Raw genomic sequence first — 15135 nt, forward strand, 5'->3', positions numbered from 1 at the left:
CTCCTCCCCATCTCCACCTTACCCAGGTCAGTCAGTGCGCCATCCAAGCCTCCATCTTTATCTTCACCACCACTAGTGTCTAGACACTGGGCGGTCCTAATTCCTGTCACTGCTGGGATTTCCTTCTGCTATGATGGGCTTTCAGAGTTCAATCGCCAAATAGCTTAATTGAATTCTGATCTCTCCTCATTGAAATGAAAATGTTATTCAGTTTTTCTTAAAGAACACTGGAAGACTGGTTGCTGGATTGCCAGATGTGGCCTTTCCCTTTCTGGCACATGCGGTGGTCTCTGTTTCCTTCTGTTGATTTCTAATAAAGGGGAATAAAGGTTCACTTTTAATAGATTGCCTCAGGAGTGGGTGAGTGATTCTGGAGGAGGATCGAGTCCCATTTGTGGTGGAAACAGTCTAAACTGTTGCCTTATCACCACCACCCCCCTCCAAAGCTATTTCATTTACTGACCAACTTCTAGAATCACTTTAAAGAATTTGTGGCACAATGTGTTTCAAGTTTCAGCACACCCACGCTCAACAATGACACATCTGACACCAAATTTTTTGTAAAATTCCACAGAATCAAGTTGTGGGCTTTCCTTGAAATGATAGCTGATTCAGTGAGAACCCTTTCACGTCACATCTGACACAAACAAAATACATTCGAAACAAAGCCGAGTAAGAGAAGAGGGCGGCATGAGTGACGGTGGTCTGTCAAAGACTACGGCGCTTTAAGCAAACTGACTAACCACTATTTAAAATTCCCATTTTTATTTATATTTTTTGGCATTTGCAGCTGGTATAATAATTGAGAAGTAGACGGCACAACTGAGTCCCAGTTATGCATCACTCACAAGATTCTACAGGGAAAAGGAAGCACAGAATCAAACTGCATCAAGTATTTGAGTTCACAGACATTTGAAAACAAGCATCTACATCTAAATAAAAGGCCCCTACATAAAACTCTTTTCTGACATTTAAAAGTTAAGCACACTTTGACAACTGCCAAATAACTTTTGACACGATCCTGAAGGAAACAATGTGCAAAGCAGTTGAAATTACAGGTAAGATGGTTCACATCATATTCTTTGACAGATGGAAAAACACAAATAAGGAGACAAAGATTACATGTAAATTTTTTTGTGTCATTTTAATTAGTCCCGTTGTATTTCTCTAGATTTATTGTTTTAATGGCTCTTCAGTTATATTCAATGTACAGTATACCTGGGGGTCAAACCCATGATGAGCTTAGCGAGATCACATCTGGAGCAGTAGTTTTGCTGACACACAAAGGGAGTGTGTCTTTTAACCCACTTCTCTTAAAAGTACAACACATACAACCTTTCTCGTATTTTGTGTCAACTAGCTGCTCACAAGTTTGGTCTGGGGGTGGTGGTTCACCAAAATTAAACTCTAAATAAAGTCCCGGTATGTTGTAGGTTTTAAACCACAAATACAAAACTATGCATACAATTTTTTTTCCTTTTGGTTTTCAGTCAGTTTCCATTTGGAGGCCAGTTTAAGACCTTCACACATTAACACAAGATGCGTATTCAGTGACTACGAGATGCTATTAAAGAGCAACCTTGCTCACATTTTCCATTTATTCATGCAAACATTTTGAGCATTGGTCGTGGAAACATTAAGTCTGATTACTGCAACAAACAAGTCAAGCAAACCTTCCATAAACCAAGGTGTATTTTTGTTCTGTAGTTGCACAGCTGCTTGTTTCTGAGCTTCACTCAGACAGGCAGAGCAAAAACACCAAACTGCTGCAAAATTAAATCCCTGCACCTCTTGACACAACAAGTTTGTTCTGGTCAATTATTTATTTATTTTTTGATACTTTGGACTGGAAGTTAGAAATGTCTGAACGTTTTCAGCACGGTCAGGTTAAACTGTTTCTTCAGGAATAGTTCTTTAGGCTTGTTCTCCATCAACATGATCCCACACTACTTCAGTAATGTTGAGGTCCAGCCTCTGTGGAGGCCAGTCCATGTCTGATAGTGTTCCACTGTGTGCTTTTCTATCCAGGTATGCTTTTACTGCATTGGCAGTGTGTTTGGGATCATAATCATGCTGAAAAATGAAGCTGTTACCAATCAAATGCTGTCCAGATGACATTACACAGTGGATCAAAATCTAATGGTATAATTAAATAAGTTTTGACAAGATTTCCAACATCGCTGACTGAAATGCAGCCCCAAACCATGACAGAACCTCCACTGTGTTTTACAGCAGACACTCTCCTCCTCCACACAAACTGATGACTTGTACCAAAAATTTCAAATTTAGATTCATCACTCCATCAGACCTGCTGCCACTGATTTTCAGTCCAGTTCTTGAGTACTGTGGCATACCTCAGCCTTTTCTCCCTGTGTTCCTTCTTTAAGAAAGGCTTCCTGACCCCGCCCTCCCTTTCTTAAGGACACGACTTTCAGATACTGTTCATCCACTGCAGATGTAGTTTTTTTTTTTAGGTCTTTTTTTATTTTATTCTTGTGTCATGTAAATTGAGTTCTTTGTGAGCTTTGTGTCATTCTAGTAGCAGTAAACAGTTCCTGATTATAGTCTCAGTTTAGCATTTAGTTATTGCTACTTTTTTGAAATCTAGCTTCTGTTTAAGTTCTGAGTCATAGTTTAAATCTGATTCCCTTGTGTTCCCTTATTTCTTGCTGTCATGGCTCTGTCTCTGTGTTTGGTATTTCCTTGTTTAGGGCTATCCTGTTTTATTTTGGTAGTCCATTTTCTCTTGCGCCTTGTCCTTAGTTTTACTTGCTTTCTCTCATTGTCATCCATTAGCTTCATCTATGCCTTGTTTCCCCAACTGTCTCCATTCTTCCTGATTACTCTTCCTTGTCAGAGTATCTGTGTATTTTCCCTGAAATGCTATTTTATGCCTGTCAAGCTGTGTTATCTCTGACATTTTTTATAGATTGAGCAAAAGAAACGGGAACAAATGATGTTTTTGTTACAAGCTGCTTGTAACAAAGTGCCTAAAGACAGCAAAGAACAAATTTTAAATTGTGAGTTGTCACAAATGTTCACAAAAGGGTGGGGTGGAGGACGCTAATGATGTATCAGAAGAATGCCACATAACAGATGTCTCAGCCTGTAGCTGGTGGTACATCTCAGCTCATCAACAGGAGCAGGACACCTGCCAATACTTTCCTGAGGCCCCAAGGGAAAAAAAATCTGTAAGTTGTTTATGGTCCATCCTTTGACTTTATGCTTGAGTGATTCATAGGTCAGCTTTAAGTGGCTTAAAATAAAAAATAAAAATAAATAAAACCTGTGAAAATTGTGTGGACTGCACTAAAAATGAATGAAAAAGCAGCCAATGTCCATAGAAAAACTTTAAAGACCTTCAGAAAGCTGGAGAACTATTGCTCAAGACCAGGAAAGTCTGGCTCCTTGGAATTAAAACCTAAAGAAAGCTCTAGACTTCTGTGCAGTACTGTAATTAAATTGAATATTAATTTTCAAACTTTCATACAGCCTTCCAGCAAAAGCTGAACTTTCAGAGAACTGAAACCTTTTTGTGTCTGATTATCAATACTCTATTTATAGTGACATTATCTCAGTAACCACTAAATTGTATCGCAGCCAAAACTGAGGTGTAATAAACCCTAAAGAGACCGAAGGGGGGGGGGGGGGGGGGGGGGGGGGGGGGGGGGGGCAGCTTCTGCATGAACTACTCCCCCAGTAACTTTCCACTGTGGCAGAGGCTGCTGCTCTTTTACCTGAGTGGTGGCAGGCTTGTTGTTGTGGCTGTAGAGCACACACCACGACCTGGTTGCTCATCGTTTGACATGGTTTTCTCAGACAGCTCATTGTTCACTGGTCTTATAGCTCACACTTTAAAAACTTCATGTCCAAGTTTCCATTGAATTACTGTTGCAATAACTGTCACAGCAGCTGGCAATAAGTACATTTACACAGCGTACTGTATAAACCTCAAGTGTACTCTGTTATGGCAATTTAAAAAAAGATTATTCAGTAGTTTAACATTCACCATGTACACTAAAGACACACTGAAGTACAGGAGAGCATCAGAGCTGTTATTAGTTATGCAGGAATTCAGCAGAATGAAGGTATGTTTTAACTTGATGATAGTACAAGGCAGAAAGATTTCTCTGTTCTCATGAAATAAGGATTTACATAATTCATGACAGTGCTGCCAATACTTGTTGGGGTGTGTCAGTGGGAAGGAAAGTGGTAGAAAGATTGAAGGACTGCCTTGGATGTTATTATGGATACATTAGTGGTGGTTGCAGGAATAATGTGAGTGATAAGCTTGGTGCAAATGAACCAGTCTGCTCTTACAAAATATATTCTGTTGTTATAAACAGACAAAACCTACATTTCCCCTCATTCTCAATAAAGCATGTCAGGTCAAACCAAGCTTGTAAAGTTTGTAGTGTGAGCAAGTTTCCGACCACCGTGCACTGTTAACATGTGATAGCTTTGACATACATACGCTGTTGGAGATATTGAAATGGACTAAAATGTTTGGTGTTCTTAAAATGACAATTATATTATACAGATATGTTAAAAAGAGAATAGATTTTTTAAAAAGTTGGTTTTGGCAGTTGCATTAAAATATTTTTTATTGTAGAATATCGATTTTAAGAACCTTCTACACAGGAAACCTTAAATGAGGGGAACAACTTTCAATCAGCCTCCTGTTTTTTTTTTTTTTTACAATTAATTTAGTCTAACCTAATCAGTTGCTGTTGCATAGAAGAGATTCTAAACATCAATGAGTTTAAGTGCACAGTGCTAGAAAAACAATAATGGAATTACTGTAATATAAGTAAATTTAGCACAAAAAGTAAGTAAATTTGTGTTTGGTTGATTATTTCTTTGTTGTAACAATGCTTCCTGGCAAAAAATCTTACAATGTTGGAAAGCCCATTTATTTCCCCTTAAATGGAGCCACATTTGAAAAGAAGATGCATTTGTGGGTTGAGCAGCAGAGTTGAGAATGTGGCGCTCATGAAAAACTTGCCAAATCTTCTCTGCTAATGCAAAGCAGCTTATTCTGCTATTGACTCTTGTTTGGTGTAATTTACTGGTTTATTGAGTGAAGTCTGAAGAAACAAAACATAATGGCAAACAGGAGCCTCAGCAGCATGTGGAAGAACCATACACAGCCACAACAGCCTGGCACCTGTTCATCATGCTGCTGTGGGATGGCATCCCATTCTTCAACCAGCATTTGTCACAAGTCATCTAGTGTGGTTATGTTGGTCACTCTGGCAGCAATAACACATCCAAGCTGATTCTACAAGTGTTTAGTGGAGTTGAGGTCAGAACTGCAGGGTGGCCTTTCCATCCTCTCCACTCCTAAATTCTGGAGGTAATCGCTGATAAACCCCACTATGTGTGGGTGAGTGTGATCTTGGAGGGTAAAGTTCTGTCCCAGGCTCTGGAGATACTGTATGGGATTGTTGCTGGCTGCAGAATTCTATTTAATATCTCTCTACATTGAGATTGATTCCAATGATCACAAGCCTGATTGTCAGGACCGGTGTACCAAAAACTCAAAACAAGAGTTAAACATTGTAGAATTAGTTACACATTTCCATTAAAATGAAAAGATGCAGTCATAGTAATTCACATTCGTTATAAATTTTAATGTCATGAACACATCCCCACTGGGATTAAGTCAAGATTTTTTATATGTACCTGTAGCCTACACAAAAAAATAAGTTTTCACATTCAAATTTTTGATGTCACTCTAAAAATTGTGGCGCTTTATGAAGAACACCTTATGTATCTACATATATCCAATTGAGTACTAAACAATTAAACTTAATTTATAAAATTATGCTAGCAGTTCATTTACAGTTTCACATTATTGGGAAACAATTTACTACTAAGCCAAGTTTTATTAATAATGTGTGTACCAGATACACTGTATCTGGTACACATACTGGCCAGATACATTGAAAAAAGTAAGGTGCAATAAAATAAAATTTGTACCTACATTTATTTAACAGTGCACCATAACTGTCACATATGCAGTCAGTCATTTCATTTCAGAATACAAAATCCAAATGAATTAAATTCATTTATACATAGATGTTGGGATACAGTCAAAGTAAGAGATTTTCTATAACTTGCGCAAAATTTTTGTTTACAAATCCAGTGAACACTTTAACTGATTTGGGTCAAACTCTCTTTTTTTGAAATCATGTTTCTTTTGTATTCATATTTTCCAGCAGCCTAATATGCAACATGATTTTTGTTATGTAGGCTAAAGTCAAAGTATCAGTTTATTTTTGTACAAAAAAACCCAACCCAAACCCCGTAAAGCAATAGCTTGGTGTTTTACAGTACTGTACCTATATAGCGTAGGTACAGTACCTAGCGTGCCCATGTCTCGATACCATATAATCCCACCTAAGTGTGTTACCAACGTTTTTTTTTTTTTTTTTTTTTTGACCTGTCATGTCTGGCAATTTTCGCAATCAGAATGATAATCCGAAGGCATTATTGTACCAAACATATTTGCTTTTACAAGACGTGCTCTATAATTATTTTCTATAGGCTATTCTTGTTAATTGTATTTTTTTTTTTTTTTTTAATTTAATTTATTTATTCTTGCCAGATCATCCACAGCCCACCAGGAGCACAGAAGACCCGAGACCACACATTCCAATGGCAACTGCGCGCACACCAGAGAGGAGGAAGACCCCAGACGGGGCCCCCACGGCCAACGGGCAAGAGCCCAGAGAGCCAGAGGCAATGAGCAGCCTGCCCCTCCGGCAGGCTGGCCCCCCCAGCACGAGCCAAAAATGCAGCCCCGAGGCCCCAGGCGCCCAGGAACCACCCGACACCCAGCAGAACCCCCCCCCCCCCCCCCCCCCCCCCCCCCCCCCCCGACGCCAAAGAGGCCCGAGCCACCCCCAGGCCACAGCCGCCAAGGGAGCGGGCCAGAAACCACGCCAGGACACCCGACCATGCACCCCAGGACCCCCAGGCACCCACATCCCAGGGGCGGCCGTGACAATCCGTGGGGCGTAGCGGGGAGCGGTAGGCAGGGATAACTCCTGGCCTCCGCAACCGTGTCCCATAGGGGCCAAGGCTCAACAAGCCACAGACCCAGGACCAGCTGTCCACACGCACACACACGTCATATATTCATACACACACATACATGCCAGTCACACAGCCATGCTCATATACACAGACCATACATGGACATTCAGTGTGGGCCAGCAGGCACCAGCACTGAGCCAGCAGCGCCCCAGAGAAGCAGCCAACCCAGCCCCGAACTACTAGCCAGTCCCTACCCCCGGCAGGGTGCACGAAACCCGGGTGTGGGAAGACCCGCCCACCCCCTCCTCCCACTCAAAATGTTTGGGATGATATGTTAGGTCTATGTGGATGCATGTATGAATGAATGTACATGACTGTATGAAAGCTATAGTGCTATTAAAATTGGGGGGACAGATGTAACATGTGCACTGGACAACAGCGCCCATCCACACCATCCCCCCAAGGCCCTCAATATCTAAGATGTAGATAAAATTGAGGAGCAGGCAACAGCGAACAAATAAGTGGAGCCACTTCAGCGGCTCCACCCACTAGCCACGGTGTGATACACCTGCCCCCCAAGGCCCTATGTGTACTATGACGTTCTGTGAGCTGTACGGTGTAATTAAAAAAGGGGGGGTGGGACATCATGCAATGACCCCCCTGCCCCCCCCCAGACCCTACGTGTGTGTTGTGTTGTTGATTGAATAGGAGGAGGGGAAGGGCCAGGATACATATGACCGGGAGTAGTGACTACCCCCGGAGGAAGAGAGCCAGCTAAATACTGGCTCATTGGACACCCAGGTTTCCTACACCCAACCGCAGGGCAGGGAAGGCAGGTCCAGGGCCTGCAGTGGCCACACCCCCAGGGCACCGCCGTGCCCAAGGCCAGCACCCACCACCCACACCGTAGACAGACACAAACATGCATACCTACACACACACCTACACCCACACATACACACACACACACACAAAAAGACGACAACAAACAACACGCCCACACTCAAAAGACAACAACAACAAACATCCTATCCACACACATACACAAACACAGTGGTCCCAAGTCCAGGACCAACCAGTCCCCCGTAAGAACCGCTGCCCCCACACCTGAGCGCCCCACCCCTTAACCCGTTACCAACTTTTTTGTGCAATCAAAATATTTCCTTTAAATAAAATATCATGTTTGCTTTTAAAAAGACAAAGCACAAGAAATTCTAAACAGTATCACAGCGCTAGCACCAACGCTAGGACCCAACAGGACCCAACGCTACCACGTTTACCCAAACCCGTATCAAATGCCCTCTGCAGCTACGACCTGAGCGGATGTCTTGCTAGCCATTAAAGTGCAATTCAGACATGGATGGATTAGCAATAAAATCTGAAAAAATGTCCATGAATGTGAGTTCCCCCAGTTTTTGGGGTGACTGTCGTTAATTACCACCACCACAATGCCAGTATTTGGTGCTGTACTGCCTCCAAATATTTGAATTCATCTCCCAAAGGCAGGAGTCAGAGAACCTCTACTAAGATTGAACAAATGACTGCCAAAAAAAAAAATTCACAACATGTATCCTAAATGGATTAGTACACCTCAAACAAAAGGTATATTTTGGATATTGAATAACATCCAAAATACGTTAACCACATGCCTTTTGTATATTTCAGCTGTGGTTTGTTAATTTGTGTAATGGTCAGTCTACTGTATCAAACATGCCTGCTCTGTTTTTCTAAGATGTGTTTACTGACAAATGTGGCTCTCTGCTTGGAAGCAGCTGAACTTATATGGAGAAATAAACAAAGAGAAAGATCCCAATAGAGCAAACCACCACCAGTGCTACGTTTAAGATGATTCTGGTTATTGGAGGTTCATAGAGAAGCTCATCCACCATCTTCTCCTGTTCCTGAACTGTAATGACCTGAGCTTTGGACGAGCCCTCCTTGAAGCCACAAAACCAATCCAAAACCTTCATACAACGTCCACCATCTAGCTTTGCTTCTTCTCCAACACAGCTCTCATCTTCCTCTTCCACCTCAACATGCCTCACTCCTTTTGTTTCTTTGTCAGAAATCAGAGCACAGCCACCATTCTGGACTGAAGGGACTGTTTCTGTGTCAGTGGCTGTGATATTATTACCATTGCTTATGTTACAGTTTTCAAGATTTACCTCAGTGTCATTGAGCTTGTTTGGGTGGTCGTGACACATTTCCTCATGAAGAACACCATTTCCATTTAAGGCTGCGTGGTTTAGAGGTTTCAGTATATTGACCTCTTCTCCAGCTTTCTCATTTCCTTGATTTTTTCGCTCCTTTCTCTGGTTTAGTCCCCAGAAAGTAGTGGTTCTAATTTGTCCCTTTCTGGGTGGAGGAGTGCAGAGACTAACAACGACAGCCACCAGGGTTGACACCCAAAACAAGATGGCTGCCACATACATGAAATGGATATCTTTGATGAAAGATGGACGCTCATCAGGCTGGTTGCAGTGTGGCTCACGGTAAACAAACGCCAAAGCCAAACGCAGTGCTCCAAGGAAAAGCCCTACCATTCCACCCCAGAAGGCACCTGTCTCATTACAGCGACGCCAGAGTATACCAAGCAGGAAGAGAGCAGCTATGGGTGGAGTCAAATAATCTGATACTTCTTGGATGTAATAGAACATTTGGCCTCCCTGCATTTCGATGATCACAGGCACCCAGGCGATGCTGATGATCACCATGAAAACAACAAACAGTCTCCCAACTATCATCAGCTCTCTGGACGACGCCCGCGTTCGTAGCATCTTGTAAATATCTAGAGTGAATATGGTGCTTGCAGAATTGAAAATAGAATCCAAGTCGCTCATTAGAGCTGCAATCATAACAGCCATCATCAACCCGCGGAGACCGACGGGCATCACTGTCATGACGAGCCTCGGATACGCTACATTGCTGCAGCCAGCTGCAGAGCCACACACTTCCATGCAGTGCTCAGGACTGATGCATGCCAGGTCATCAGCAAATAAGATCCTGGAAATCATCCCTGGAAACATGACAATATAGGAAGATATTAGTAAGGCAATTAGTGAGTCTACAGTCAGGAGTTTAGCTTTGTAAGTTATTCATTAATGTCTCCACCTGGGATGACAATGATAAACATAGGCAGGATTTTGAGGAAGCCGGCCATGATGGTTGACCCTTTGGCATGAGCAATATTCTTTGCTGCCAGAACCCGCTGGACAATCACCTGATCTGCACACCAGTACCTGGAACACATGGGGAGGAAGATTAACAATTAACAAAAAATAAACTGTAATAAACTGTATTGCAAAAAGAAAAAAGAAAAAAAAAAAAAGATTATAGCACAGTACGTGTGCCGTTTTTAACTCCAAAAGCTAGCTCTGTGGGCATACCGCCAGGGGCATTTCTAAAACTGCTAGTTGTGTGACTCCATGGAGAATCTGTCAGCCCTGAACTTCAGACCAGATATACTGTATGTTCAACGTTTGACAACTGGTGAAACATTTTCACTGAAGTCTGTGGTCTATGGTATGTACCAACTGCAGTGCAAGATAGCTGTGATGCCAGTGAGGAACCAGGAACTTGCATACATGTTGCATGGGTCGAGTAGCATACTTGGCCTGAGGGCAGCCCTACAATAAATTCAATGATGCAAAGACGAGGAGCAAGAATCCAAGTTCCTCATGGCAAAAAACTCTGTAGTTTTACTTTAGAGCAGTAAAATTTTACATTGGCATAAAAGGAAAATTCACCTGACTTAAAGTAAATCTTTTAGAGACTCTAAATATTTAAACATACAACGATATACAAAACTGTTTTGCTTAGGAAGTTAGTTTTAAGAGAAATATCAGTACCAAATAGAGGCAGGTGTCTGGCCCAGTAAGAAACCAGGCCACGGTAGGTCTGGATCCTTGGCCCCTCGGAGGATCTTCAGAGCAGCTGGCTTCGGAGTGACGTGGTGATGGCAGGATTCAGAATACGTCAGATTGGGTGAAGACAGCAGGATGGCACTGATGTTTGGAGTGGCCTGCATGTAACTGAGCCTCAGACCTTAAAATGACATGCCAAGTCAAGGTTTAGAATTATTTAATTAAATAACCAATAAATTCATGAATGCACAAAAGAGAAATAAGGACCTTCAAGCCCTCCCACTTTGAAGAGGCTGATGCCTGTAAGGCAGAGAGCCCCAGCAATCATGAGGACTGCCTGGAGCATGTCTGTGTAGATAACAGCAACTAGACCTCCGGAGACAGTCAGCAACGCCGTGATAGTAATGAGGAGGATGATGGACAGATAGAGGTTCCAACCTAAGGATTCCTTGATGAACAAGGCTCCCGAATATAGATCCACAGACAGCTTGGTGAAGATGTAGAGGACAAGAGATAAAGCAGCAAAATACACCTTCAGTCGCTTCCCGCCGTATCGCTTGGACAGGTACTCTGGCATGGTGTAGACTCCACACTGTATATAGACAGGAATGAACATCCAGCCTAAAATCTGAAGCAGCAATACAGCATTGAGTTCCCATGCAGCCACGCTCAGACCGCTAGCAGCACCGGATCCAGCTAATCCAATGAAGTGCTCACTTCCTATGTTGCTGACAAAGAGAGAAGCCCCCACAGCTGCCCAGTTCATGGAGCGACCAGCGAGGAAGTAGCCACTCACTGTGCTCCTATTGGCTTTCCACATTGCAAGGAAACCGATCGCTAACACCAGGACGAAGTAGGCTGCCACAACGATAATGTCGGCAACTTCCATGCTGGTACCAGTGGTACCAGTTGGTACCATGTTGAAGCAGTTCTTTGAGTTTTTGATCCTTTGTAGTTAGCTCCGGAAATCAGCATAGGCTGTGGTTTCACAGCTCACAGGATGGTGTTGCACTGCTTAGTTTTGAAGGAAAAGGCCATGTGAATCCTGCAAAATGAAAAACAAAACAAAATCTACAGAACGTGTATGACCAAAACAATGGAAAACATGACTGATGAGACAATGAAGAAATATTTGCACAGGGAACATTGTGCTTTGTCAAATGCACTAGAATGTATTTTAAACACTTTCTTGCAGTGTGAATAAGCTGTAAAAGGTTGAAAACTAAAGCAATAGAATCCTTTTCTGTCCCCAAACACAAGCTTAGGGCAGAAAACTGAAACATTACATCAAGTTTACGTCGCTGCAGTGGAGTTAACTGTAAACCTGGTTGCAATATTCAATCAGTGAACATGCTTGGGCATGTTGCCGTCGAAACACTAGGTGCGGGCAGGCTGTATGTCTCACCCTAAACTAAGGGTTCAGGGAGGTTTCCGATTACACTGAAGATTTCCCGCTAAAGCGTAAATCCCCGTAAGGCTTGCAGTCTGTTCAGTGTAAGAGAAGTTGAGCGGCCAGTGCTTGAACCTTTCCGCCAAGCTCTCCTCTATGAAGGACAAAGCACTTTGATATCACAGGAAAAGTTAGTTTAAAACGGATTAATAACCTCTGGTAGTAATGCTAATGTTTAGTTGCTATCAAGTCATCAATTTACTGTTACGGTGAATCTCCACCAAAAACAAAATACTGTAAAATGCTAGGCCAGTTCTAGCTATGGGTAGGAATGGGCATGGTTATAAAAGTTAAAAAAGTTATAATAAAAGAAATCTTATTGTTACACAGATCATTTTCTTTTGTATAACTCACATCATCACTGAGGTTGTTGCTTCTGTTAGATCTACATGTCTGAGATTTCCCCTCATTTGCATGTTCTGTGGCTGCAGGGAGAGATCCTGCCACTGTGTGCCTGTGTTAACATTTCTATTAGATGTGCATTATAGAGTTCAACTGCTATGTCTAATAATCTGCTGTGTTAAACAATAAATACAAGCTCTTCGTTTAATTAGCACTCTCATTTTTCTTCTGCAGATATGCAGCTGAACTAGAACCGAGGCAAAGACATTTTGTTCTAATCGATCATTTTCATCTCACTTTTACTGCAAGGGCATTCAAACCAGCAACCCGCAGGTTACAGATGACTGCTCTGTGCTCCAGTCTTCATCCCAGGTTGCCCACCTATTCATTTTAGCTGCCTGCCATTGCACAGCAAGCTGGTATGATGCATCTTGAACAGGAAATCTATCAGGAACGTCACAGGAAATAACCACTGATGTTCTCACGGTTATCTCAGCTTAGATCTGAAAATCTAAAATAACTTGAGGGGTGTAATTTGAAAGATGAAGACCTTTAGCAGGCAGGCAATGTCTGAAGAAAGGTAGTGTCAAGTTATAATACAGGGAAGTTGTATATCTGGGCCAGCACTACTTTGGGATAAAAGGCTGTAAGACTGCATGAATTTTGCAGAAGTGATGCATTTGTCAGATGCTCTGATGACTGGCTTCTGTTAGCAATGCAATCACACTCCACAATACGGGACTGTAGTGTGAGGGTCCTGCATCAGGGCTGGTGTTTGTGTTCTCTCTGCTGCAGGGTGCTCGGATCTGTGGAGGACGACTGAGGTTGAGTGTTGGAAACAAAGACTCACGTCATCAGAAAGCACCAGCACAGCAGACCTAGTGCACTTCTAGGTACCAAATTTACTCTTGTATGAGTGTAAATACTGAATTGAAATAATTAGCACATGGCTAACCGACTTCTCGGGGGAAAGGCTAAGCAAACAGTTTCTATTTGCAGCTTTCTCAGACCTGAGTATATTTGACCCCCTTATTAGGAAACAAATTTAGACCAGATTCACTTCATATTCTTCAAAAATACTATTCAACACTCTGGAGGCTTTTATGGGAGGAACTTCTCAGTACTCCTGTGGCGTGCTTTATACTGGTTTAATTAAATGTAATTATTTGGGTTATGATTTATCTGGTGCTCAAACTTCAAAGAACCTCTTTATACTAAAATTATAAGTAGTGTTTGATATTTAAATACAGCCCCCCCCGCCCAAAAAAAAAAAATACTATGTGAACTTCTGATAGTTTCTGTGCGCAGTCCGTCACTCTACTTTATTCCGTTTTACACTTGTGGGATTTCAGCGGTAATTCAAAGGAACTTCAAAAAGGCACAAATATCTGCTTTATTTAATTTATATGATTTATAATGTCGCAGCGGAGTATTATATATATATAAGCACGGTGTTGCTACAATTGTATTACTAATTTATTTCTTTACCGTCTTTTCTGAGCATATGTTCATGAGTATTAGCAGCAACTATAGAGCTGGATTTAATAAAAGGGAAACTTTTTTCTGTTTTCTTCCTGAATTTTCTCGAAGTTTCACTTTAAAGAAAACGGCAGACTCACCTGTTTCCCCTCCAAGTCGCTCCCGGGCTGCGTGTGAAGCGGGACGTGTGACTGACGGACCGGTTTCAGCGCGACAGCCTCCGCCCACAGAAGCAGCATCGTCACCTTTGAGGCGCGCGGAGGGGGGAGCGCCACAGGTGTGAGGAGTGCCTCACTGATTAGGATCTGTTTGATTCATGATTTTAAAAAAAGCAAAACATAAGGAACGAGTTCACGTTTGGCTCTCTTAGGGATGTCTTGAATTGAAGATAGAATGCTTTTACAGAGTAATGACAATGTGAGTCCCCGTGACTGTCACAAAATAATTTCCTTCTCTGTCAAACATATTGTAATAACATGTTTGACGAGCCGAGCCAAGCTCGAAAAATTCTACTTCATGTAGAAGCACGGCCACTCTCCCACTAGGTTGATTCAGATTTTAACAAAAAAAAAAAAAAGAGCTGTAGTTTCACTCTCTCCAATTCATGGGAGCCTATTGATGAAGCTGGGCAGACTGACAGTAACTGCACGCTGAGTGTCGCTTAATTCCAGTTGCAGGTAGAGACCCAACACCAGACACGGTGAGGGCCTTCTTCAAAAGCACCTACAGAGGAAGGGGGGGGCTCTGTAGCAGCCTGAAACCAAGCAGGTAGAAATGACTGCGGGAACATTAATGCAACAATTTTTTTTTTTAGAAATTATATAAGCACTAATCAGCTAAAAGATGCACTTCCAAATGAGGCCTCAGCCTCTGGATAGCTAAGGAATGAATAACTGATTAGCTGACAGTGATAAGTGATGGGTAAGACCATGGCAGAGTTTAGATGCAGTGATCAGAAAT

At 42.2% G+C, this 15135-nt stretch overlaps 1 protein-coding gene across 1 annotated transcript; it reads right to left on the reverse strand.

Moving 5' to 3' along the window:
- Positions 1-7368: 7368 nt before the first annotated feature.
- On the reverse strand, positions 7369-14341 carry LOC115793907 (sodium/myo-inositol cotransporter-like). Its single transcript, XM_030749094.1, has 5 exons — positions 14316-14341; positions 11172-11949; positions 10890-11085; positions 10153-10280; positions 7369-10057 (listed from the first exon to the last, which is right to left on the reverse strand). The coding sequence occupies exons 2-5, from the start codon at positions 11821-11823 to the stop codon at positions 8820-8822; spliced, it is 2214 nt and encodes a 737-aa protein (XP_030604954.1). The 5' UTR covers positions 11824-11949; positions 14316-14341; the 3' UTR covers positions 7369-8819.
- Positions 14342-15135: the final 794 nt, after the last annotated feature.

This window comes from Archocentrus centrarchus, chromosome 2 (genome assembly GCF_007364275.1).
Source record: "Archocentrus centrarchus isolate MPI-CPG fArcCen1 chromosome 2, fArcCen1, whole genome shotgun sequence".
Classification (NCBI taxonomy): Eukaryota; Metazoa; Chordata; class Actinopteri; order Cichliformes; family Cichlidae; genus Archocentrus; species Archocentrus centrarchus.